This window comes from Dendrobium catenatum, unplaced genomic scaffold, assembly GCF_001605985.2.
Source record: "Dendrobium catenatum unplaced genomic scaffold, ASM160598v2 fragScaff_scaffold_118, whole genome shotgun sequence".
Taxonomy (NCBI): Eukaryota; Viridiplantae; Streptophyta; class Magnoliopsida; order Asparagales; family Orchidaceae; genus Dendrobium; species Dendrobium catenatum.
In genome coordinates, this window is record NW_021318580.1 from 836,941 (window position 1) to 863,129 (window position 26,189).

General features: G+C 35.8%; 1 protein-coding gene across 3 annotated transcripts in view; it reads left to right on the top strand.

The window, feature by feature from the left end:
* Positions 1–26,189, top strand: part of LOC110108239 (V-type proton ATPase subunit a1) — a 111,647-nt gene that overhangs the window by 65,582 nt on the left and 19,876 nt on the right. For all 3 annotated transcript variants that reach the window (XM_028697919.1, XM_020838797.2, XM_028697916.1), the window contains 2 exons: positions 7,611–7,804; positions 7,894–7,953. In XM_028697919.1, the coding sequence (XP_028553752.1) occupies positions 7,611–7,804; positions 7,894–7,953 (254 nt within the window). The remainder of the gene's footprint in view (positions 1–7,610; positions 7,805–7,893; positions 7,954–26,189) is intronic.

The following is a 26,189-nucleotide window of genomic DNA, read 5'->3' on the forward strand; positions in this document are numbered from 1 at the left end:
AATTTAACTACTACAATAACTAATTCAAAGAATAAAACACTATTCAATAAACTAAATAGCTCTTAACACTATAGGAAACACGCTGATTTACGACCGCCAAATCCATCTGAAAATGTGTAAAATCCGCTGGAAAATAGCTTTCTAGCGGATTTCCAATGGTAAAACGAGTTGGAAATATGCTTACGGTGAAAAATTCCTGCCGGAACCATTTCTAACAGATTTTCGGTGGAACTGTGAACAAAAATCGACGTACTTTGTGTTGAATTACCGGTAGAACTATCGACTGGAAATTTTGGCGGTTAATCCACGGTCATTCCGGCGATAATAGCAGCGGAATATTTCGGTAGTTTAACTGTCGGAATTGTCGGCGTATAGTTCCACAAGAAGTTCCTTCGGTAATTCCGATGAATACAACCCGCCGGAAATGTCTTTATAACTCATCATTTCGTGATTTCCAGCAATTTTTTCGTCGGAAATCCGTCAAAAACCTATTGCTCAGAAAAAATTCACCACCATACCTCAATTTTCGTACAACAACATTTCTACAGTCACAGATGGTCAAAATAGTTAAAGTAGCCTCACATTTCAAAATTGCACAGCGATACTGATACTAAAGTAATTACACATTAAATCAAAAGCAAATGTTCTACAATTACCAAATACTTCTACAATAAATGTCCAGTTCTTATGTAATAAAAACTCAACATAAAATTTACAAACACATATAGTCTAGTCAGAATATATTTTGTCATTTTCCGGCGGATTTTAAATTTACCTATACAATGTTCACATTTCAACATTATAAGTTTATTTAGGTACTTTTATTATGTATGATTATTAGTGATAACTTCTTAATATGCATATATTAGAAATGTTATGTAAGCCAGGAAGGCAACCTCTTAAAAGAATACATGCATCGATACTGAACAGGTCCACCAACTCTAGCCTCATATGATAAATGCATAGGTAAATGCTCCATAGAGTTAAAATATTTGGAGGATATATCATAAATTTACACAAAATAAAAGGAATATTTTGCTCCGTATAGATCAAGTCCTCTGCATTCAGTTTTGAGGAGCATAAGACCTTAAAGAAGATATCTAGCTCGATCAAGAGCTTTAGAACTAGATCTGGCTAAAACTTAAAGCAGTGGGCAGTAAATGTTGCATAAAGATATGACAGTCGTGATTTTTTAATCTAAACAATCTCCACAATCTCATATAAATGCATCTATTAAGGTTGGAAGTAGATCCATTTGGTACCTTTAGACTCTGCACTCATTCACAAACTATTCATCTTTACTCTAAAGTCAAAGGTGAGTGATGCTTTTGATTTTAAAAGTTTTTCATTTTCACCATCCTTCAACTCTAAGATTTTCCTCCTACAAATCTTCTTTAAGTATATCATTGCTTTTATATTATCTTTAGATTTATCCTTAATGTCTATCACTGTGTTGAACACATTGTTAAAAATGATTTTCTCTATATGCATCACATTTAATTTGTGTCTGATCAAGTTTATTTTCCAATATGGAAAGAACCAAAAAATGCTCTTCTTTGTTCAAATGTGGTTGACTCCATACCATGGTAACTAGTGTTGGAGAATCAACGATCGTGGGCATACTTTTAGTGAAAGCATCCTTATTTCATTGTAAGAGATGGCTTGTAGATAAGAACATGTGGTGACAGTCAAACTAAGTGTTCTTATCTCCATACTTCAATGACTTAGTAAATTCCAAGCAACATGGGTCAGCTAACTTGCCTGTAATGTTTCAACCTGAAAGCATATCGTAGGCAGAAAAGTCACCAATTGTCCAAAATAATGCTTGCCTCATTATAAAATTTTGTTTGATAAATATATTATATGTAGTAACTCTTTCCTACAACAAATTTAAGTCATTAATTAAAGGTTACACGTCTATCTTTGTTTTTAAAGTATGTGGCCTTGGAATAATAAGTGTCAGAAACATGTATGGTGTAGTCATACACAACTCTAGAGAAAGATTATAAGGGGTGAGTATCACGAGTCAGCATGAATAAGGTGAAGCAGATTAGATAAATGGAGTAAATCCATCTGTGCATAAACTTAATCTTATATTTCTTGATTATGTGACAATGGTAGGATGTGTATAGTCAAAGTATTTTCATTTATATTATAAGCTAGACAAGTTATCGTGTCATTCATTTATTTTTGTTTGTCATTTTTAATATGATATTACATTAATATATATACACTATATTAAAAAAAATATCGACGTGTCCACGCCGTACCCGTGTCTTATATTTTCAAAAAAAGCCGTGTCCCATGTCCGTGCATCATAGCTTTTAACAGATATGTCAAGGCACCGATTTGCGAGATATGTTCGTTATGTCATCTCATATGTGTAGCGAAGTTCATAGATGCATATAAATGTTATAGTCTGGGAATAATGGATAAGTAAAACATCCTACTGACTAGTACATCCTTTTGTTTCCTTTTTTTATTTTGGTTTAAATCTTGGTGCCTTGCAATAGCGACATGCAATATCTGACAAATCATTTATGTAGTACAACATGCATCTGTTAACACAACAATCTATTTTTGTGTATGTCAAACCAACTTTGGAAATCAATTTCTTAGACTGGTATAAATTTGTAAGAATTATATTATATATCGGGTTGGTCTCCTTAAGCAGCCCAACGAATTAATTAAAGCATTTTTGGGGGACATCATTATTTTAATACTTTTATATTTATATTTATCTAATGTTAGTATGTTGAAATACCCTTATTCAAGAAAGTTTTCATTAACCCATAAAAATCTAATGATTCTCAAAGGGGTTATCACTCCTATAACACTTTGGCTCGACTATCCTATCCAAAAGAGTTCTATTAATAATACATGCATCTTGCAAACAAGTCTACATTATATAAGCTTTATAATATATTAAAGGTTCCATATAAAAACTTTATAACCATTATGATTAAAATCTATTATACATCAGAAAAATTCATGATTCAATGGTTATTTCTTAGCAACTAAAATAATGTATATGAACTTCCTAAGCATTTAGCATGGCAAATCTAACTATCACATCATATCAATATAACTACATAAAATGTTATGAATAAAATATATTCTGCAATATATTATCAACAAATAAAGCTTACCACAAATGTCAAGGATAACATCATGAATGAGAAAGTGTATGTTTATCCTTCAACTAATAAAGAGTTACCTACAAATGAGAGACAACCTGTGGCCCAATATTTCGATCATGAGTTCATCTTTCTCTGTCTAAGAAAAGGTGCTCTGTAAACTCTTGAGTCAAAGGAATCTAGATCATTCATATATTCAATGAGAAAAGGACAAAAATGGTCCCTTGACTCTTTATGAAAAATCAAAATAATCTCTAACTATATTCAAGGATCATTTTGATCTCTCAACTCCTTAAAAATTAACCAAAATATCTCATCATAGGTATTTTGATTTCTTTTTAAAGACCTGAGTAACCAAAATAGTCCTTTAATATAGTATAAGACCTATTTTAATCCTTCATAAAGAGTCAAGAGACAATTTTGGCATTTTATCTATATTAAATATATTGTATAACAAACTTTTAACAGTCAATTTAAACATATTTTTAAAATCAAAGATTTTACAAATTTTCTCAACTTATTCGTTTTAATTATTCCCAAATATCAATGATTTATTTAATATTTATTATATTAATTGTCACTGGCCATGGCTTCATGAAATCATTAATTCTCTTTTAAGATTCAATTCTTATAAAGGCTGCTCTTTTTTTAATTATATAATGATTATACTAATTTATTTATTACTCTTAACAATTTTGTATAGTTTATACTAAATAAATCTCAACATATATTCTCTTATAATTGTAAATATTCCTCGGAGATTATTATTAAAAAAATCATTTGAGAAAATATGTAAGAGTTAATCACCAAACCAGGATTATTAAAGCTTAAGTATTTAATAAGAACTGAATATATTAGGTTTATCTTGTTCTAAATTGAGAAGGAGAAACCAAACCTACAGTCATACCTTTAAATAATTTAGAAAAAACATTGAAATTTTAATATTAACATATACCCTTAAAGGAAACCCTCTTGCTCAAGATCCTACCTTCATGGGGCGCCCACCTGGGCATTCACCCACACTACCAAGCTTCAGTCTACACTTCCACTTATGATTATGTCACTCTCATCTCTCTTATATTTAGTGGCCTATTAATTTAGATAAGGGATTTAAGAGGTAAAGCATTCACTTAAGGTAGCAAGAAGAAGGATGAGTTGATTCTTTGAAAAACTGTCATTGTACAAAAAAAAAAAAAAAAAAAAAAAGATAAATTCAGTAAAGTTGAATTGGATGGCCTATTTTGTTTGGAATCAAGTTGAGTGTGGTAGAAATAAAAATGTTAAGATAAATGTGATAAAATTAAGAAAATAGCGTCAATGACTATGAAGCATAAACACTTTTAAAAGCAATATATGTATGTGTCAGGCATGGACACGCATTTGATATGCCCTAACTCATGCCTAACATGTTGCAAATCATAAATGATACTTTTTTTATAGAATTAGAATTTGTCTACTATCAGGACATTCCCTGACATAGCTAGGACATTGCCCAACATAGCCTATCCAAGTGATGATAGTATTTTATTTTTTATATGATCTAGCTTCACAAACTTTATATTTTATCAATAATGGTGAATGTCTATTGAAGAGTATATTGGTATTGATGCATATCGTCACCTCAAACGTCTTCATTGTCACCATTGAATTTAGATTATTATGTATCTAGGATCCATTTGATATTCTTTCTTTATTATATCAATGTATTTTGACTGTTGTGTGTTACGAATCTTTTGTATTGACCTTGTTTGTTGGGTTAATGTTTGGTCTTTAGTTGTGTTATATGTCAAGTCATGTGTGGACCTCAAATAAGTGATTTAAGTTATCTATATTGTGATGATTGAATCTAAGTCACCTTGATCTAGTCTTTCCTTCAGATTTGATCAAACATTTTGCTTACTACTAGACTTGATCTTCACATCTTCATTGACCAGTACATCACCTTGACAACACCCCCATTATCTCCTATTGGGCAGGGTCACTCTCCTTCCCTCTCTCCTAATCAATACTCCAATCTCATTTATAAGCCTTAAAATCACCCCTCAAGTGTTTTTTACTTGGAACTATTTATAAACCTTCAACCCTTAAAAGCCCTTTGAAATCTATAAAGCAATGACTCTACACATGCTTTTCCCATGCTTGGCCATCTTCCCACCCTCACGTTACTTCTATAAATAGTGGTCTTGTTTCATGCTTTGTAATGGTATGATATTATGAATGGGATCTATCTTCTTTGAGTGCAGTTCATTTAGGCATACTTAGTGTTCTTCTCATTCTCAAGTAAATGATCACTAACGTGTAAGAATGCATCACCATTGAAGGAATTTTGAGGAAGGTAGAAGATCTACATGATGAAAGACTATGCTTGGAGGTCGGTCTTCTTCAAGTTATGCTGCGCTCCACCCAAATAATTGTTAGCTCCCTAATGGTTATTATCATTTTTTATTTTATTATTATCTTTTTATAATCATAAGGATAGCCATCTTGTTAGGTTAACAACTATTCTTTCTAAATGTCCATCTTTGATTTTATTAGTTCTTTGGATTCGCACCAGTAATTGACTGGATTAAATACTTTTCGTAACTTATTGATTGTGCTTTTAATGAATCATCTATGAACTTCATTTTTCATCTACAGTGGTATTTTAATTTATTTTTGCATCGCGACATAGTTTTGCATTCGTTTTACATCATTTTTGCAGCTAGAGAAATTGTTATCATTGTGAAATACTTATGTGATGAGTTTTAGTATTGCATTTTGTCATTTTTCTATTTTAATTTAAAAAAAAAATAGTAATAAAACTTAACTTTGCTTGAAACTTTCTGGGTGTGATCTTTAAATACATGTGAAATTAATCCAAAATTGTTTAATATAATCGGAAACTCATTCTAACAAAATTGCATTCATTTTGCAATTTCATATACTTCCTGCATTCTTTATTCTCGATATTTTGGTCATATATTTTCTACTTTACATCCAAATCTTATTTTTAAGTAATAAAATTATATTGGTTTTTGATAACCTCTACAAATTTGTAGTCAAACACTTTTTCAAACTCGTGACAAGTCAATATGATTTTTCCGAAAAAGGAAGCACTGTACAAATTCTACACCAAAAAATTTAGAACTCATATTTCCATAATGACAACTCATAGTGGCCAACACTACAAATATCAATGCAAGACAATAAATCAATGCTAAACAACAAGAAGCTGATGAGATTTTGTGAGGATCATGGAGCCAACTTGAAGTTTTCCTATGCCAGTTATCCTCCATAATTCATAATACTAGACGCCTTTTTAGGTTAACAAGTATTCTTGCTAAGAGCCATCTTTTTCATTTGTTCTTTGAATTTTCTCTATAATAAAATAGATTAAATTTATTTTCAAAACTTACTTAAGTATGCTTTTGACAAATCATCGATGAACTTCATCTTACTTTTCCAAAGCAATATAGTTTTATCCCCGCAATGCCTCTCAAGCTTTGTATTCGTGTTGTAGCATTGATGATGATCGCAATGATGAGTATGTTGGGTCAATTTGTGATACATTGGTTTATTTATTTTCTTATACCTTCTCTTTGCATTTTATGTGGAAAATATAGTATAAAATCATACTTAATGATTAATGCTAATGTTCTATTGTTGATAATATTTATATTATATTAATATAATTGTAATTAAACTAATAAAATTTCTCATATTTATATTTTTTATGTGATACATATGATATTCTACTATATTATGTGATATTGTTTTATAGAAAATATTCTCATCAGTTGTTTTAATTGCAAACCTTATATAATTTGAAATTAAATATTATTTATATAATGCGGTATGTCCTACTTTTTTATACTTATGTTGTATCTTTATGTTCGTGCCCATGGACCGATGCCATGTTTTTGTCATGTGTTGGTATCCATGATTTATAAATGAGTAATAATTTCAAGAAATAAACTAAATAAGTTGAAAATGATTTTGATTTTTAGATGGTTTGGGAATATATAATGGAGGTTCGAAGATGCTCCAATAAGATAAGTAGAGGGAATTAAGGCGTGAAGAGTAGGAAAGAAGCTCACTCTTTCATAAAAAAATGAACAAAAAGAAAAGGTAAAAGGGAAATGAATGGGCAAGGAAATGGTGGAATGAAGGTAGATATGGCTGGAAGGAGCAAATATTTTGATCAAGTTAGACTTACACTCACTGGAAATGAATGGATGAGAATTAGTAAAGCAAACCCCAAAAGATGATGGCATTTAATTTCCTCACAATATTTTATATCTTACCTGAAACAGTGTATTTGCAATCAAGTGATGCGTAACATTGTTGACTTCCCTGTTTTTGTGGCTTATTTTATATATATTTGAATTATTTTTTAGCTTTATTTATGCTCAGTTAAACTAAATTAATTTTACAAGTGGCTTTGTCTTTGTTAACCATGCAACTTCTCATATTCCTCATCAAATGCTTACATAGAGATTCCAAGGTCGCACCTATGGCATCCTTCGGACCTCTGATGCTGAGCTTGATGTTGAACTTGACTCTGCACAAGAACATTACAACGATTTCAACTTCAGCGAGGTATTTGTGCATCAGATGATACATTCCATTGAATTTGTCCTGGGAGCAGTCTCAAATACTGCATCTTATCTTAGACTTTGGGCTTTAAGGTATGTCATTTTTATCCTGCATCGTTTATTCTATTTTCCAGTACTTTTAATTTATTTTCCTGTCGTGTTGAGCATATTGTTTTTTGCAGCTTGGCACACTCAGAGCTATCAACTGTTTTCTATGAGAAAATACTTCTTCTTGCTTGGGGGTATGTTTTAAATTTTATGTATTATAGTTTTTCTAATTATTTATGTGATTATGGTTACTGCAGTGATGCGTAAAGCATGACATTTATTTAACCTAATCTACTATGAAGTACAATGCTCCAAGGGCTGTATTACTGCTTTTAGTTGGATACATTTGCAATCCTACGGCATTTGTAAAATTAATGCCTGCTTCTGTGGTAAGAGTGCATGGTAGTACTTCAATGTAAGCATATGTAATAAATTCCTAGTCGAAACTAATGCATGCAAGGGACAGTACACAAAAACTCTATGCATCTCTTTTGGGGTCGACTTAATTATTACATTGTAATTGAATGGATTTTCCAAGTCATTTCTTATTTGAAATATTTCTGTTATTCATTTCTTAATTGAATGGATTTTCCAAGCATATTGTTTTTTGTAACTTATGCAGGTGAAAACAAGCTAGCTCTCCTGGGCCTTTGTGGGCTCCGAAAATTCCGCCCTGGCCTCCCCCGCAAGACTTTTCTTCTGGAGTTTTAATGGATAAAGTTCCGGGATAAATTTTGGGAAAGTAGATTGGTTTGTAGATGTTGACGTTTATTTTCACAACGAGCCAGATTCAGCCCGGATCAATTCGAACCCAATTAGGCTCGGTCGCTCTCGATCAACTCGATCGAAATTCGTCGAATTAAAATTGACCCGAATCGAGTTTTAATTTAATCAAGTTAAATTCAATTTCATCAAATTAAAACCAAATCGATTGAATCAACCCAAAACCGGATCGAATTGAATCCAATCGAGCCTCGTTGAACCAAATTCGACGCAATTCGGCGCCGATTCAAATCTAATTTCACAAATTAACTTGATCGGACCCAAACCGACCCAAATCAGTTTGAGTAGAGTCCGATTATGGCTCAATTTCATCCCTAATTGATAAAATCATGGCTAATTTGACTTCCCAAATCAAATTTCTTGATCAACGACCGAGATTTCACATGAAATCCCACTCAATTTCATGTGAAATCCCTCGTTTCACGCGTGAAGATGCCTGATTGGGCATTTTGGGCGGTGGGCTGTTGCTCGTGCTCTCCAAGAGAATGCAAGGGAGAGGGAGAGCCATTGGCGTTTTGTTCGTCTGTCTCAGACAAAGCGGAAGAGAGGGGAGAAGAGAGAGAGCCGAACGGCTTTCTTGCTTGGACGCATCCAGCCGAAGGGGAGAAGAGGCCCGGCCAACCCTCTGCCGGAGTATAGGAGATCCGAGCGGGCCAAGCTTTTGGCTCCTTCCACCTAGCCGACTCCAAAGAGCCGAACAAGAGTGGTCCTGTTTCCACCTCCCATGCTCGTTGGCTCGATTGAAGAAGACGAGCAGCCCTTGGCATCCAAAACTAGGTTGAGTGAACTAGCCATGTGGAGGAGCTTCTTCCACCCCTTCCTTCTGCTCCGGTGAGCTTGTGGGAACAAATCAGCAATTTGGAGCACTCTGGACACCAAAATCTCCTCTCCGGTGAACTCCAAACAGCAAAGACAACACTTGGGGACATCTTGATAACAAACTTAAGATTCACCCTCCGGAGCACTTTGGATAGAAAACTCGCCATCCAGAGCAGTCTGGACAGCAGCAGCGACGTTTGGAACATCTTGGACAGCAGCTACGCAACATCCATGAGCCTTCAAACATCATGGACAGCTTGGAGGCTTTTTGAAGCTTCCAAACAACAGTTTGGAGCTTGGATAGAAGCTTAGATAGCAACTTGGAGCTTGGACAGCCCGGGTGAGGTAATTGTTTTAGCTACTCAAAGCCTTTGATGTGTGGTTGATGTCCCCAAGCCCTAGGCCCTTTAGAAACTTATTTTTGCTTCCCCGAAATCCCATGCTCGCTGTCCTCCTCGCAAAACAGTGAATGTTTGGTGACTTTCACTTGTTTACTCTCTTGTGAGAGTCATTGGGACACGCCGACTCCTTTAGGGTTGTCGGATTGGTGTTCGGCAACCTCCCAATGCATGTTCATGCACTTAAGCTATGTCCAATCCATCACCTACAATCATGCCCTAGGGTAGACACTATCATTTGGTCTCAAAATCAATGATTTTGCATAGGTTTTGGATTGTCATTAGTTGCATGCACTTCTCATTTAAATGCATTGTCATGAAAAAATTGGCACCCAAATTTAGGAGAGTTTGCTTGCATTGAAATTGATAATCTTTAGAGTTTTGTTTAATGCATGTATTGAATTTAATTTATTTGGGCTTTCTAGTCATTGTGAGACAGACTTTCAAGGGTCTATGTAACAAATCTCACAACATAAAGAATCAATTAAGTTTATATCTTGTACCATACAAAACTTGGAGTGTTGAGTAGCAATCTTGAAACTCACCTAAATTGCATGCACCATTCTTTCAAGTACGAGTCATGGAAAAAGTGACTTACGAGTTGCAAGAAGTGTGCATATGTTGAAGTTTGCAAACTCTAGTGAGATTTTGTGAGTGCTTAAATATTAATTTAATAAACTATTGGAAATATCAAATCATTGTGAGGTCTCTCATAGACTTTTCAAAGTCTATGTTGTAGATCCCACAAAATATATTGTTGATTAAGTTTATGTACGACATTTTACAAAACAAACACTTGATTGCTCTCAATTATCAAAATTCCTAAATTTGGAAGACGATCACATGCATGCACTCCTAAGTTTTTCTTAGATCATAGCAAATTTGATCTTAAATATCCTAGAAGTCATAGGGAGAGATCTCTCATATCCAAATTTTCTAAATCATGCCAAAATTGGTTTAGAAACCCTTCCAAAGCCTTAGAAAATCAATTCTTCCCTCCCCAAATTGAGTCCAAAACACTCTAAAAGACGTAGGAAAATTCCTTTCAAGTGTGCATTTTCTCTTTCCATGAGTCCAAAACATTCATGGATAAATAGGGAATTCTCTTTCTCATGCATATCCTCCTTCAAATTTGATACTTTGAGCTTCCTTGAAGCTCCAAGTTTTATGTTGCATGAGTGCTAACAAATATAAAGAGTTTGCTTTCAAGCACTCTTTTTCCTTCATGTGTAATAATTTGGAGCCTCCTCAGGGCTCTAAATATTGCATTACATGAAACATCAAAACTTTATGACTAAATCCTAAGTCACTGTCCTTTTGTTGAAACAAAAAAAATCAACAAACATATACACCTCCATGTGTGATATTTTGGAGCCTCTCCAAGCTCCAAATGTTTCATTACATTAATCATTAAGGCTTTAGGAACAAATCCTAAATCTCCTTTCATTTGCTAATAACATAAAATCAACAAATGAACATGTCTATCCTCTCATATATAATGATTTGGAATTCTTCAAAGTTCCAACACATCATTATATGAAGATTTTAGAGCTTAGAGCCAAATTCTAAGCTCTCTCTTTCATTTGTTTGAAACACAAAGATCAACGAATGAATATCCTTCATAGGCTTATCTTGACCTCCATCTTCTGACCAAAGGAACAAAAAAAAAAATACTTGTAAACCGTCGGATCCACGAAATCCTCCACAAATCCAGCTGTTCGGTGCCGTATGCATCGTATCCTGAAAATTATGCGTAAATCCTGCTCAAATCGCGTGGCCTCCGCTTTGTCTCATACTCCTTTGCGTCTATAAAATGAAGAGAGAAAGACTCCTCCCACTCCCGGTCTTCTTCCATTTGCAAACCCCACGCAAACCAGACGAGCCCGTCGCTGCTTCCCATTCCTTTGGCACTCCACTTCTTCCTCCGACCGAAGTCCTCTGTTGCAACTCTCCTCTCATCCCGATCTCCAAACACCCTCAAAGCCGCCGACTGCTCTCTGTCCCGAACCCCTTTTCCATCTCCGACCTCTCGGCCGACTCGTACAAGTAGAGAGAGAGAGAGAGAGAGAGAGAGAGAGAGGGGGGAGAGTTCGACGCACTAACCTCCATTGTCGGTCGGCTTCGTCTCTTCGACCAAATTTCCCTTCCTATTTTGATCGGAAGAACAAACAGGAGCTCACTTGCTTTGAAGGTACCTTTCTCCCTTGCATGTGCTGCTTCGGCCAAGTTCCATAAATCCCAAATCCGGGATTTACTATGAAGAAAAAAAAACAAAAAAGGGGTTTATTCGGCCGTGAGATTTATGGGATGATCAAAACCTGTTTGGCAGGAATTAGCATAAATCCTGCCCTGATCTAGCATTAATCCATCTTTTATTATTAATTATAATTGACCTAGTTAATTATAGTTAATTTTTGTTAACTATAATTAGTTAAATTAAATTTTATTAATTATAATTAATTTCCATTAATTATAATTAGTTGCTTTTAATTGTAATCGATCGCCAACAAGAGAAATACAAAAGAAACCTCTTTCTCTTGCCTCGATTTACGTGCCGACCCCGCCAAGGTATAACCCTTCTAAACACTAAAACTCCGAGAGCCCACCCTCGGCACTTATGGTGTGGCGAGTAACCACCCATGCACGCTTTTGTTAGCACGACGGGAGGGAGCTCGTCGCGGTACTTGTGGCGAGGCGGGTAATCCCCTTTATGTCCTTTTTCGGTGTTCGTGACGCACCAAGGGATCACCCATGCACACTTTTCTTAGTGTGGTGGGAGGGAACTTGGTGCGGTGCTTACAATGAAGTAGGCGATCCCTGTGCGTGCTTTTCTTAGCACGACGGGGTAATAAAAAAAACTTTTTCCAAAAAAAAAAAATGCTTTTAATAACCCATGCACGCCTTTATTGGCATGGTGGATGACAAACAAAAAAAATTACCGCCGTGGTGTCTCACAAACACCAACCGTGCACGCCTTTATTGACGTGGCGGGTAGGCGGCCTCTTGGTTTTTCCCCTAAACAGGGGAGATGTCGGGAGGCTGCCGAAATTTTGTTTGAAATAAGACAAGGACTTGAACAAATTTTGAACAAGTGAAGACATGCTTTGGACTTAAATGAACAAATAAAAGGAGCTTAATATGATTATAATCAAATGAGCAAATGACTTAAACTAAACTCAAGCAAGAAGAGTTTGAACTTGCTACTTGAACAAACCATAAAAGACTTGAATTTGAACTGAGTTTAGACTCAAGAAGACCACAAGGAACTCAATTTGAACTCATATTTGAACTTGCAAGATGAACAATGGCATGACTTGAACATTTGAAATATTTGAGTTGGACTATAGAATACTCACATAAGACTTGAACTCAACATTGTTTGAACTCGAAGAACAACAAAAGATTTATGTTAAAATCTCAATGACTATAATTTGTTCATAATCAAGTGAAAGGACTTATGTGGAATAATCATACATGTTGCAATCCCTCTTGTAAGCATAATATCACTTCTAAGTGATAAAGGATTGTGGAGGATATGATGTGGTTACAAAGACATGGCATGAATGATTTGCTAGCCTTAAAATTTCAAATAACAATAATTAAATTGTAAGGATCATTATAATTGAAATAAAGATATTAAGCTATCAAATTCATCATATGAATTGCAAATCACTTTTGAGAATAAAGAAATGATGAAGGTAGTTTTTTTCTGTAAGAAAACATAAGATTTTGGATGAATGGCTTGATTGCAAAGCCATCATATGATGACTTTAGAGCATCATAATGGATCTATAATACCGAGCATAACTCAGTCTTAAGTGGCAATTGATTGGATAAAAAAATGAGGTATGTCATGAACATGAACAATCTACCTCAACCATGTTCTCCATCGATTGAAGATAATTGGAGACAATGAAAGCTCATGATTCTTAACAATATTCACTCACGATCAATGATCAGATGAAGACATGTAATTAGCAACACCAGGTTTTCGATCAATATTGAAAGATTGTCATGTTCAAATGTCTGCTGTATAAGAATAACAATATTTCAAGGAAGTGTGACTTGCCCGCATATGATAATGAACATGAACATGACGCTTATACGAGTACCGAAGTTCATCTGTACAAGGAAGGAGGTCATTTCCAAGCAATAAGAAGATTGAAAGAGACATGATTTGGCATTGGAGACTTTGTTTTACAAGGATGATAAAATGATTTTCCTTAACAAAGATTTGGGGTGGATACATACAAGCATATCAAGACCGGCATGATTATGACAAAGAAGGTTGATGCTCTGAAGGTGCTTAATAATAAGAGAAAAGAAACTTTTGATGCTGGTAAAAGAAGATGTTATTCTTAGTAGCAATATTGAGAGTATAAGTAGTGGCATTACCCATTTGCTTCCTGGTTGGGGCTTTTCCTATTTATTCCATATGCTTGATTGGTCGCATCAAAACTACCCCTTGCTCCATCCTCATGAAGGCTCCACTAAGCTGAGAAATATATTCAAGAGATAACATCTTAGCGAGTGAGAAGGGCATCTCCTTACCCGATAAAGATCTTCCTAGTTTCTGATCAGGACTGTTAAAGGGTAGGTATTGTAAATTGGTGCATACATCTGAGTATTCACAAAGAATTCGCAGAAGGATTCAGAATGCAAATGGTTTTGAAATTAAAGGCAGGAGATTAGTTAGTGCACTACGATCCACCTGCAAAAAGCAACGAGTAGTACACGACAGTCTACCTGTACCAAGCAGTGAACAACTCAATCCTCAAGCTGCTACGCCACGCCACTGGATCCGCGACTTCTATGCAAGTGGATAAAAGACGTCTACAAATACTTTCAAAGTACCCATACATGTGCACCGTAGTTTGTATACACATAGGTACACTAAAAGGGGTAAAAGCAATCATAAAGCCCGCATGGGCCCCGGCGAGCGTGTTATTGGTACACACGTGGCATCTAGGGATGCTGCGTGGGTCAGTAAATTTGAGCCCTATCCTCCTAAGCAAGCAAAAAGGACTCGACGGGGTATAATTATAAAATGTTCACAAACACCCACATGGGCTCCGGCGAGCGTGTTATTGATACACACATGACGTCTAGGGATGCTGCGCGGGTCGATAAGTGAATTCAAGTTTGAACCCAATCCTTTTATACGGATCAATAGGAGTCGACAGGGTTTGAACCTTCAAACAAATACACGGTTGTGGCGACCAGTGTATTTGTTTTAATACATTCATATTAGGCCTTCAAAACCTAAAACCAATAGAATTCACTAACAAAGGCATAAAGCCTATAAAACCCAATCCTCTGTCGACAGTCAGACAGAGTCGACAAAGTTCAAGCTACAAATGAAAATGCCCCCAAACACACCGATGATGACCGTGTTGAACAATAAATCTCAACCGGAGGGGTGTATTCCAAGTACTCAAAATTCCATCCAAATACCCATGAAAATCCAAAACACTAGAAATTCCCAAAATACAAAATATTTAAAATCGAAACAATACTATCAATCACTCAAAGCAAAATTCATCCACCCTCCGCAACAGTTTGTCGGGGTAGACAAATTAATATGTACTTCAGCTCACAAGGAGCCAAATGCCTAGTTGAAAATATCACTAGTATTAATTCTCAAACAATCTCCTGCCAATAAAGACGTGGTACGTGTCATCTAACCGGAGGTTTTGCCGCCAAATGGTACCGCAGGATAAATGGTTATGACCCGGAGCCTTCTGAATCGAGTGATTTTGCCGCCAAATGGCACCACGAAATACCAGTTATGGCCTGAGCCAATACGCTCCTTAATGGCATCAAATCCTTGAGATATGAATCAATAGGGCACAAAGCCCTCTGTTAGCTAAGGTGGATTCAAATTTGTCCCCTTAGACAAACATTCAACCCAGGTCTACAAGGTATCCTTGGACGAAGCAACCCATGGCTGCCGACAAGGATCCTTCTGTCAGGTTGGGTCGACTACCTTCTCTGACTAAGTAGACCAGGACCACGATGGCCCGGGACGACGGAACCATGGGATCTTGATTGGGTCTATCATACATTCCCCCACCATCCGCTTTAAGTGGAAGATTGTGTAATTTCTATTTTAAATATCAAAATCTTCCAACCATTCAAACTTTTTCCAAATTCTCAAAACATGCATATGTCTATTGCTGCTACTATATGTCAGATAACATGTATTCTCTACGTATCTGATCGACAACTAGCCTTAATCGAAAGTTCTCTCTTGTGATCGAGAGGGGTAATTAACTATAGGGGCTTGCACCTATAGGAAACCAAAACTCAGATCATAAAGTCCTCGAAAAATGAGGGCGAAATCTCTGGGTAGTGTCTTATCTACAAACACATCTGCCTACCAAAATTTACCCCGGAACTTATTTCGTTAAAACTCCCTCTCCAAAAGAAAAGAACATCATAGTGCGGGCGGAGGCCGGGGCCGAATTTTCGGAGCCAACAGCTTAGAATTCTAATCTTAGCCTATCTCATTTGTCTAACCTGCATAGGTAGATGATCTTTCATCATTGAGTACAAAACTTGATGATTGCCTCTTGATTTGTAGTTCCAAAACTATAAATTATATCTCTTATGCATGACATTTGGTGCAACTCAAAGCTTCAAACAAATCATTGCATGAATTCTTTAAAACTTGGAACCAACTTTCATGTTCTTCCATCTTGTTTATTGGAGCATAAAACCAACAAATATCTCCTTCATGTGTAATATTTTGGAGCACCCTCAAAGCTCTAAATTATTTTATCACATGAATCTTCAAGATCTTAGGGCCAAATCCTAAGTCCAAACTTTTATGTGTTAAGACATGAAATTAACAAATTAAAATCCTTTTTCATGCATAATGTCTGGAGCATTCTCAAAGCTCCAAGTGTTATAGTGCATGAATCATTTGAAACTTGGAACCAACTCCCAAGTTCTTTTATCTCTTATTGGTTTCAACCAACACATATCATCTCATGCATGATAATTTGGAGCCTCCAAAGGCTCTAACCAATATCATTACATGGTTGTTGGACCTTGGAAACAAATTCTAAGTAATTCACCTCTTGTTTGTTGAGACAAAATGAACAAACAATTATCTTAAGAAAAAAAAAACAAACAAACAATTATCTTCCCCTTTCATGCATGACCTTTGAAACTTCTTCACGGCTTCAAATACTTCATTGCATGACTCATAGTCTATCTTAGGAGCTAGCGCCCATCTTCATCATGTATTGCGTTATGGAATTCTCTAAATCCTAAATACATCATTCAAAATGAGGGCGAAATCTCTGGGTAGTGTCTTATCTACAAACCCATCTGCCTTCCAAAATTTACCTCGGAACTTATTCATTTAAAACTCCCTCGCCGAATAAGAAAAGCGAGTGGAGGCCGGGGCCGAATTTTCGGAGCCCACAGTATTGCGTTATGGAATTCTCTAAATCCTAAATACATCATTTCGTAAGTTCTTAAACTAGCAAATTCTGATTTCCCTCATCCCATTTGTTGGAGCAAGAAATCAATATATGAATTTTTCCCTCATTTGCCTAGACTCGATTTAGGCAAATGTATATTCATCTTTGGATGCCAAATGTCTAAAGAATTTTTCCTCTAAGTTCTTTATTTCAATTTGTTTGAAAGTAAGGTTAACAATTGAACATCCTGCTTAAACTTAGGACCTAAATCCTAGTCTTTCTTCTTCATTCATTTAACCTAAATTAGGTGAATGATCCTTTCTCTTTGAATACCAAATATTCAAAGAATATTCATAAAATTTTGTAACTTTCAAGTTACATCTCTTTTCTTCAACCCCAAAGTTGTAGGGAGTTTATCAAATCATCTATTCGTTGGAACACAAAATCAATGAATAATCTCTTAGACTTAGGATTCAAATCCAAGTCCCTCTTCTCCATTCACTCAACCCTAACTAAGTGAACTATATCTTCTCCTTGAACACTTGGTGTTCAAGGGATTTTCCTCAACTTGCAACCCATAAGTTGCTTGTGGCTTCTCCTTTTTACAACTCAAGAGTTGTAGGAAAATCATCTCATTTACCTAAATAAATTATATGAATAAAAATCCCTTTCTTTGGATACCAAATGTTCAAGGAAACTCCTCTATTTACAATCTCTAAGTTGTATTTTTGACCACTTCTTTTTTTACAAGCTTAAATTGTAGGAAACCTCTAAATTCCTCCTCATTTGCCTAGCCTTAAATTAGACAATTGAATATTTCTCTTTAAACATCAAAATGTTTAAGGAACATTTATGGATTTGCAACCCACAAGTTGCATGTTCCTTCCCTCACTCTTACAAGTCAAAAGTTGTAGGAAATCCCATCATTTTCCTAAACTCAAATTAGGAGAATGCATTTTCCTCTTTGAACAACAAATATTCAAGGAATTTTCATTAATTTGCAATATCTAAATTGCATCTCTCTATTCTTTTCTACAAACCTCTTTCTACAACCCAACAATTATATGAAACTCTTATTCATTCAACCCATGTTGAGTGAATTAAACATATGACAAATCACCTATTTGTTGAATCAAAATCAATAAATAGTTCAATCCAAATCATTTATTTATTGAATCAAACTCAACAAATAATTACATGTCAAGCAAAGGAGTCAAAATCCTAGCTTTGTGAACGAGTTCCTCTATTTGGATAGTCAAAAGTCCAATGAATCTTTGATGTGTAGTCCAAATCTACACATCACTCTCTTATGTTTGCTTAATCTAAATATAGCAAACTGAATACACATCATTGAACATAAAAGTTCTTTGATAATTCCTCTTGATTTGTAGCCTTAAAGTTACAAATATTTCTCACCTATTGAACCAAAATTAATTAGTGACTCATCTTTGTTTGTCTAATCCAAATTAAGCAAATGAAACCAACTCCTTAATACAAAAATTCAATGAGACATTCTTTTGATTTGTAGCATCAAAGCTACTAATCTTCCCTTCTATTGGTTTCAAAAAAACCTTAGAAGATATCCTACCCTAGCCCCAAAAGCTATAGGTTTCCTGCTTCTCCTCTAACCCTAAAGTTGTAGGAGATTTCCCCCCTCTTTAGCTCCACAAGCCAGGGAGTTATCTAACATTCAGCTCAAAAGCTAAATGTTAGATTCCTATATTTCATCTCCCTAGCTCCAAAAGCTAAGGAAAATTCTTCCAATAGTTAGTTCAAAAATAGTATTGGACACATTTCCCTTAAATCCAAACTCTAAGTGAAACACCCTTAGTGTGACATGCCACACAAGCCTTACACTTAAGTGCACAGCCCTTTAGGTATGATAGGATTAGGATTTTTTTTTGCGCATGTGTTTGATGTTGTGGTGTGATTGCCTATTGGATTATCTACATTGTGGGCACTTGCCCTTAAGTGGTTAGTATAAAAATATTCATGTTTTTATTGCATGTAGTCATGTCCAAATGGGGGTGCTATAAATCATAAATAATAAACTTCTTACATGGCAAGCATCGCTTAAAAACCTCCAATGGATGTGGTCAATATGGTAGAAGCAGGTGTTTAGAACTTCAAGCGCTAAACAAAATTCTAAATGTGATATATTCGTTATATGAATTGCTTTTTTGACTCTGGTTTGTAACTTTGGGTCTTTTCTATTTTTACATATATTTGATAGAGTTAGTAGTTGTATCAAACTTATGGGGTTTGGGCTAAAAGAAGGAAGTGGACTAGCAGGATGTACCTATTGAAGGTGAAGCCCAATGTTCATTTAGAAGTCAAAAGCGTGAAGACGCCCTGCCAATAGAGTCTGTAATAAATTTGATTGGGTTTTATAATGGCAAACAACTCGGCTGCCAAACCTGATTGTAATAATTAGACATTATTTACATTTTTGTCTTAATTAAATTTATACTTTCAAGCATATATTGATTGTTTACTAAGTGCACAATATAAATACATATTTTTTTAGGTTTCTTTCCTTGTTTTGCTTGGGGGTGGCATGAACTTTTGATATGATAGACTCTTAGGATAAAATAAATTTTCTACCCATTAAAATGTAAACAATCTAAAACCAATTTAGGCTTCACATTTTTTTTAACAAAAGAAAAATCGTATGACTTTCTTTTAAGGAGTCAAAATTTCCAAACTTAAAAGAATCATGCATAGCTCAAATGTTTCACATGTAGAAAGCTCTCACTTAATGATTAGATTATAAAAAGTTTATTTTCTTTGTGAGTCAACATATGAATACCATCATAATTAGGCATCTTGATCTCAAAGCTAAACTATAAGCCCTACTTTCTAAGTAAAATAGCCTCCCTACTCTTCATATACATTGAAGCCGAAATCATAGTTTTGAAAAGCGATTAGGCTAGTTTAATTGGTAGCCCTTTCAAAGTAGGACAATAAATCCAAGGGTCAGGCTGCCTATGCCTCATGTGAGGTATAGTTTGTAAGTCCCTTTTGTATTATGTTAGACTTAAGTTCGAGGTACTACCTCTCAATGGTCTTCATCTTAGTTTTAGGATCTGAGCTAATGGTTGATTCTCATCACTATACAAGTTCTCACTTTTCTGGAAGTTTCTCTAATATTTGTTATTGGAATATAAGCTCCAAACTTTTAATAAAAATATCAACTTAAAAAAATTGGATTTCTAAAAATGTAAAGCCCAATATAAGATAGTTTGAGTACCTCTGAGTTTCCCTCAGAATCAAATACTCCTACACTTCTTTCCTTTGGCCCTTATTTTAAGAAATCTGATTTCAAGTTGATCCCTTATTCCTTGAAATTTTTAAAGACCAAAATTCTTTAAACAAGCTTTTCATAGATTTTGAAAATCAAATTTAGTCAATATCTAAATGACTTTCAAAAGCAAGAAAATCACTAATTTAATCAAAAGTCTTCTCAATCACCAAAGCTTAAGATATAATTAACCATAAGGGCTTGCCCTTATGGGACATTTGTATCCAAAATAAAATAAACCCCATTCAATCAAACATTGAATGGAGGAATCTCTATTAAATTGTAAATTTTATTTTTGAGTTCATAAGGAAATAATATTTTTATCCTTATGTGTAAATATCATCCTTCTTATGTCGTACTTGATCATAAAATAGGTAATATGTTTGAAGATGGCATAAATTCTCCAACAGTAGATAAGACACTACCCAGAGATTTCGCCCTCATTTTGCAAGGACTTTATGATCTTAGTTCTAGTTTTCGCAAGCCCCTATAGTTAATTGCCCTCCTGGTAACGAGAGAGAACTTTCTATTAAAGCTAGTAGTCGATCAGATACGTAGAGATACGTGTTATCTAGCATATAGTAGCAACATGGGTTGAAGTTTTGGAAGGTTGCAAGATTTGATATTTAAAATTGGGAGTTTCACCATCTTGCACTTAAAGCGGATGGTGGGTGAATGGATGATGGACCTGATCAAGATCCCATGGTTCCGTCGTCCCGGGTCATTCTGGTCCCTATTCTATTTAGTCAGAGGAGGTAGTCAACCCAACTTGACAGAAAGATCTTTCTCACCAGCTATGGGTTGCTTCGTCCAAGGGTACCTTGTAAACCTGGGATAGATATTTATATAAGGGGATAAATTTGGATCCACCTTAGCTAACAAAGGGCTTTGTGCCCTATCGATCATATCCTATTGATTCATATCTTAAGGATTTGATGTCACTAAGGAACGTATTAGCTCTTGCCATAACTGTTATCTCGTGTTGCCATTTGACAGCAAAATCACTCAGTTCAGAGGGCATGGGTCATAATCATTTATCTTACGGTGCCATTTGGCAGCAAAACTGCCGGTTACGGGAAACATACCACATTCTTATTAGAAGGAGATTTTTTAAATGGATCATAATGATATTTTCGACTTGGCATTAGCTCTATGTGAGCTTGAGTAAAATCAAATTTGTCCATTCTACAAACTGTTGCAGATGATTGATGAATTTATCTTTAAGTGTTTGAATGGATATTTTTCAATTTTAAATATCTTAGAGTTTCGGATTTTTGAATTTTAAATTTTGGGATTCTTTTATTTTGGTGGGTATTTGAGTGGCATTTTGGATATTGGAATTAACCTCTCTGATTGAGATCTGCGTTTAACATGGTCATCATCGGGGTGATTTTGATGTCACTTGAAAATATTTGAATTTGGTGGAAATTTGAGGTTATTTTGAAATATTTAAAATTAACCCCTCCGGTTGAGATTTGCATTCAACATGGCCATCATCGGGGTATTTATTGGGGTCATTTTAAGAATTTCATTGATTGGATCTTGTCGACTCTATCTGCTTGTTGATAGAGGATCGGGTACATAAGCTTTATATTTTTTTAATTAATTTCTTTTAACAAAGGCCTTGAAGGCCTTATATGAACGTATAAAATTGGCCATCATCGGGGTATTTATTGGGGTCATTTTAAGAATTTCATTGATTGGATCTTGTCGACTCTATCTGCTTGTTGATAGAGGATCGGGTACATAAGCTTTATATTTTTTTAATTAATTTCTTTTAACAAAGGCCTTGAAAGCCTTATATGAATGTATAAAATAGATATTCCGATCAACACCTTCACCGTATATCTGTTTGATAATTTGAGCCGCGTCGACGAGCCGCATCAACTCATATCTGTTTATATAGAAGGATCGGGCTCGAATTACGTTCATTTATTGACCTGCGCAGCATCCCTATATGTCATGTGTATATCCAAAACACACTCACTGGGGCCGACGCGGTGTGTGATTACACATGCCCTTTTGTGTACCTATGTGTGTATATATTATAGTGCATGTGCCGGTGCATTTTATAATTATTTTTTTGAACCTTGTCGACTCCTATATTATAACGCATGTGCGGGGGCATTTTATAAATGTATATTCTGAATGTTGACGACATTCTGGTCGCAACGTCACAGTTTGTTTTGCAATCGGACGTCATTTGTCCAGCGTCATGTTTTAATTTCGGGTGTTTGTCATCCCTTTTGATCGATCTAATCCGACTCAACTGTGAGGGGTCTCGACCTAGCAGAATTTGATATTTTGATCGCGATGTCGCTATCCGTTTGGCATTCGGAGGTCATTTGATCATTTAAGTGATGTGTCCCGCCAACCCGTGCGCTGCTTGATTTGCTATTTTCGTCCTTTTTGTGCGTAGTTTGACAACCTTGCTTGAATGGTCCCAAAACTAGTGCAAGGAAATTGCAGGAATGAGAGCATTTGCATTGATGTTTCACTAAAAATGTTTTGTATTTCTTTCTCTCTATTGTCAATCTAGTTGGCCTTGCTAGAATTGTCCCGTTTTTAATTTTAGGGAATCAATAGAAAAATTCCATGCTTCTCTATTGTCTATTGCATTTAGAAAGGACATTTGCCATGTTTAGTTTTTAATTATTTTGTATTTCATATTTCCAATAGCAACTGAAAGGAGCATGCCCTCCAATTGTTTTTCTTAAATTTGTAGGACAACGCAACTTAATCAACCCCTGCTTCTCTATTTGTATCAATAGCTTTCTTCCTGAAAACTTCATCATTTAAGTCACTAATTTGGATTATGCACGATCTCAACTCATTTTTTCATTTGAGCACCTTCTCTAAAAGCAAGGTTTTCAGATTTTTACTGTTTTCAGTTTAGGAACTCTAAGACTGATCTGCATAAATCTTGATCAAACAAGACAATCTGAACTACTGGATCTGCCAAACTAATCACAAACTATAGGAACTCTTTAAATATTAAATTCGTGATCTGAGTAAGCTTGTTCATGTGTTTATCCATCCTTGTGAGATTTCAAAAAGACTTGAAAGTCATCTGATTGGAGTTATATAAAAATTGAAGTTATATTTTTAAAATGTGATATCAAGGCTAGAAACTTGGAATCAATATGTAGTTCTTTAGTGTTTACCAAAGTGGTTATCTTACTATGCGTTTTTTCAAAATATGATTTCAGGGATGTCATGTCGAATATTTTGATCAGTATATATTGCACTTTTTGTTCCTAAAAGCCAATACAACGATGACAGCTGTACAACAGCTCACGGATCACACTCTACAAACAACAAAATCATAACGGCCTGCCCTCATCTTAGACATACACTTGTACTTCATCCACTAGGTTCAAGAACTCTTTATCTCCTATAAATAGGGATATACTGCACAGCTGAAATGAATGAAAATAGCTTTCCTTTTCCATTTCTTGTCTGTCTTGTGCTCTTTGACATGGTCAGAGCCTCATCTTGGCTTGCAGCCCCTCCCTGTTTCTTTCTAAATATTTTGCAAAACTCAATGGATTCATCTCCTTCCTCCCATATTGGCGAAGACGCTCAAGACAACATCACCATCCCCTCCTTAAAATTCTTGATCTCCAACATCAAGAATATTGTTCCAGTTACTCTCATCGGCGATAACTATCCCTAATGGAAATCTCATATTCTTAAGTTGTTTAGAGCAAACAACTTCGCCTCGTTCTTGGATCCATCAGTCGCTGCTACCCCTCCCCCCGGTCTCGACGAGCAACCCGACGGTGTCTCCACGCCAAACAGACGTTTCACCCACTGGACGCTCATAGATCAGAACCTACCAGCGGCGTTGTGCTCAACCCTTTCTCCATCCATTCTCCCGTATGTTCTTCATCTTGACTCTTGTGCCGACATATGGACAACTCTAGAACATCGCCTTCATGCAACAAACCGTTCAAGGGTAATTCAGCTCAAAAATGAGTTGCACAATATTTCAATGGGGCAATCTATCATGCTTCAATACCTCACCACCATCAAGAAGTTGGTTGACAGCATAGCTGAGACAGGCACAACTATACATCCCAAAGATACTTCTTTACACCTTAAATGGTCTACCGTCGTCATATCAGGCGTTTAAGATGTCGATTCGCACTACTCTATCTCGGATCAGTGTGGAAGACATATACTCACTTCTTTTGAGTGAGGAAATAAACATCTTAACAGAATCTACCAAGGAAGCTGCAACTCCAAATCCGAACATGGCACTCTATTTGTATCGCTGCAGAGGACGTGGCCGTGGACGTTCTTCTTACAACTCAAATCACGGCAGACATAATCGCCCCTCCTCTCCAAGACTATTGACTGATCCTTCAACTGCTACAATAATCTATCAAATTTGCGACAAAAGAGGGCATCCAACCAATTCGTGTTGGCATCGACTCAATCTACAGTACCCTACTCCTTCCAACCAGCTGACAGCTCTTGCAGCCCCCTCGACCCAATCCAATGCGGACTGGATTCTGGACACAGACGCTTCATCTCACCTTACCCACAGCATAGAGAACATCTTTCAGCCTTCAGATTATTAAGGTAACGACTCAGTCACTATTGGATATGGCTGTCATCTTCCCATAGCTCATTTCGGTCCCGGCCTTCTACCGACTCCTTCGCGTAAACTCTTTTTATGCAATCTTTTTCATCTACCGCAACTTTCCTATAATCTTCTTTCAGTGTCCAAAATTAGCTCAAGATAATAATCTTTGAATTCTTTTTTATGCATCCGGCTTTCAAATCAAGGATAGGACGAACAATTCAGTTCTTCTCTCCGGTTCGTGTCATGATGGGTTCTATTTCATCTCACCAAGATCTGAACGTCATCCTCAAAAGACCGCTCTCTCAACAAACATTCGAGCATCACTCCATTGGCCCATCGTCTGGAACACCCACATCAACATACTATGGCAACTATCTCAAAGTCGAATAAATCTTTAGCTATCCCTACTTCACTTTCTTTTTGTTTATCATGTAAGACCTCAAAACACCTCAAAATCATAGCTACAAGCCGTTTGATCTTGTTCACACAAATGTATGGGCTCCAGCCCCTTTTTCATCAATGCAAGGTTACAAATACTATATATCCTTTATTGATGACTCGTCTCGTTTTACGTGGGTTTATCCCTTAATGCATAATCTGAAGTGTTCTCCACATTCATCAAGTTTCATACCACCATTGAAAAACAATTCTCATTTAAAATAAAATGTCTACGTAGTGATGGTGGTAAAGAATATGTCAACTCAAACCTACGAAACTATCTACAAACAAACATCATACAACATCAAATCAGCTGCCCCTATACTCCCGAATAAAACGGCCTTACTGAGAGGAAATATCATCATATTCTTGATACTACAAGAACTCTACTCCATACTGCTCATCTTCCTTATCCCCTATGGCTTGATACTCTCCTTACAGTCGTTTACCTTATCAATCTAATGTTGTCTCCTACTATCTCCAATATCTCACCATATCAAATCTTATGCAACAAATCTCTGCATTATGATCACCTAAGAATTTTTGGGTGTGCGTGCTATCCCTTTCTTCCTTCCCAAACTAGACAAAAACTCTCGCCGAAATCCATACAATGTGTTTTCATTGGATATGCTCAATCACACAAAGGTTATCAATGCCTTGATCCCACTAC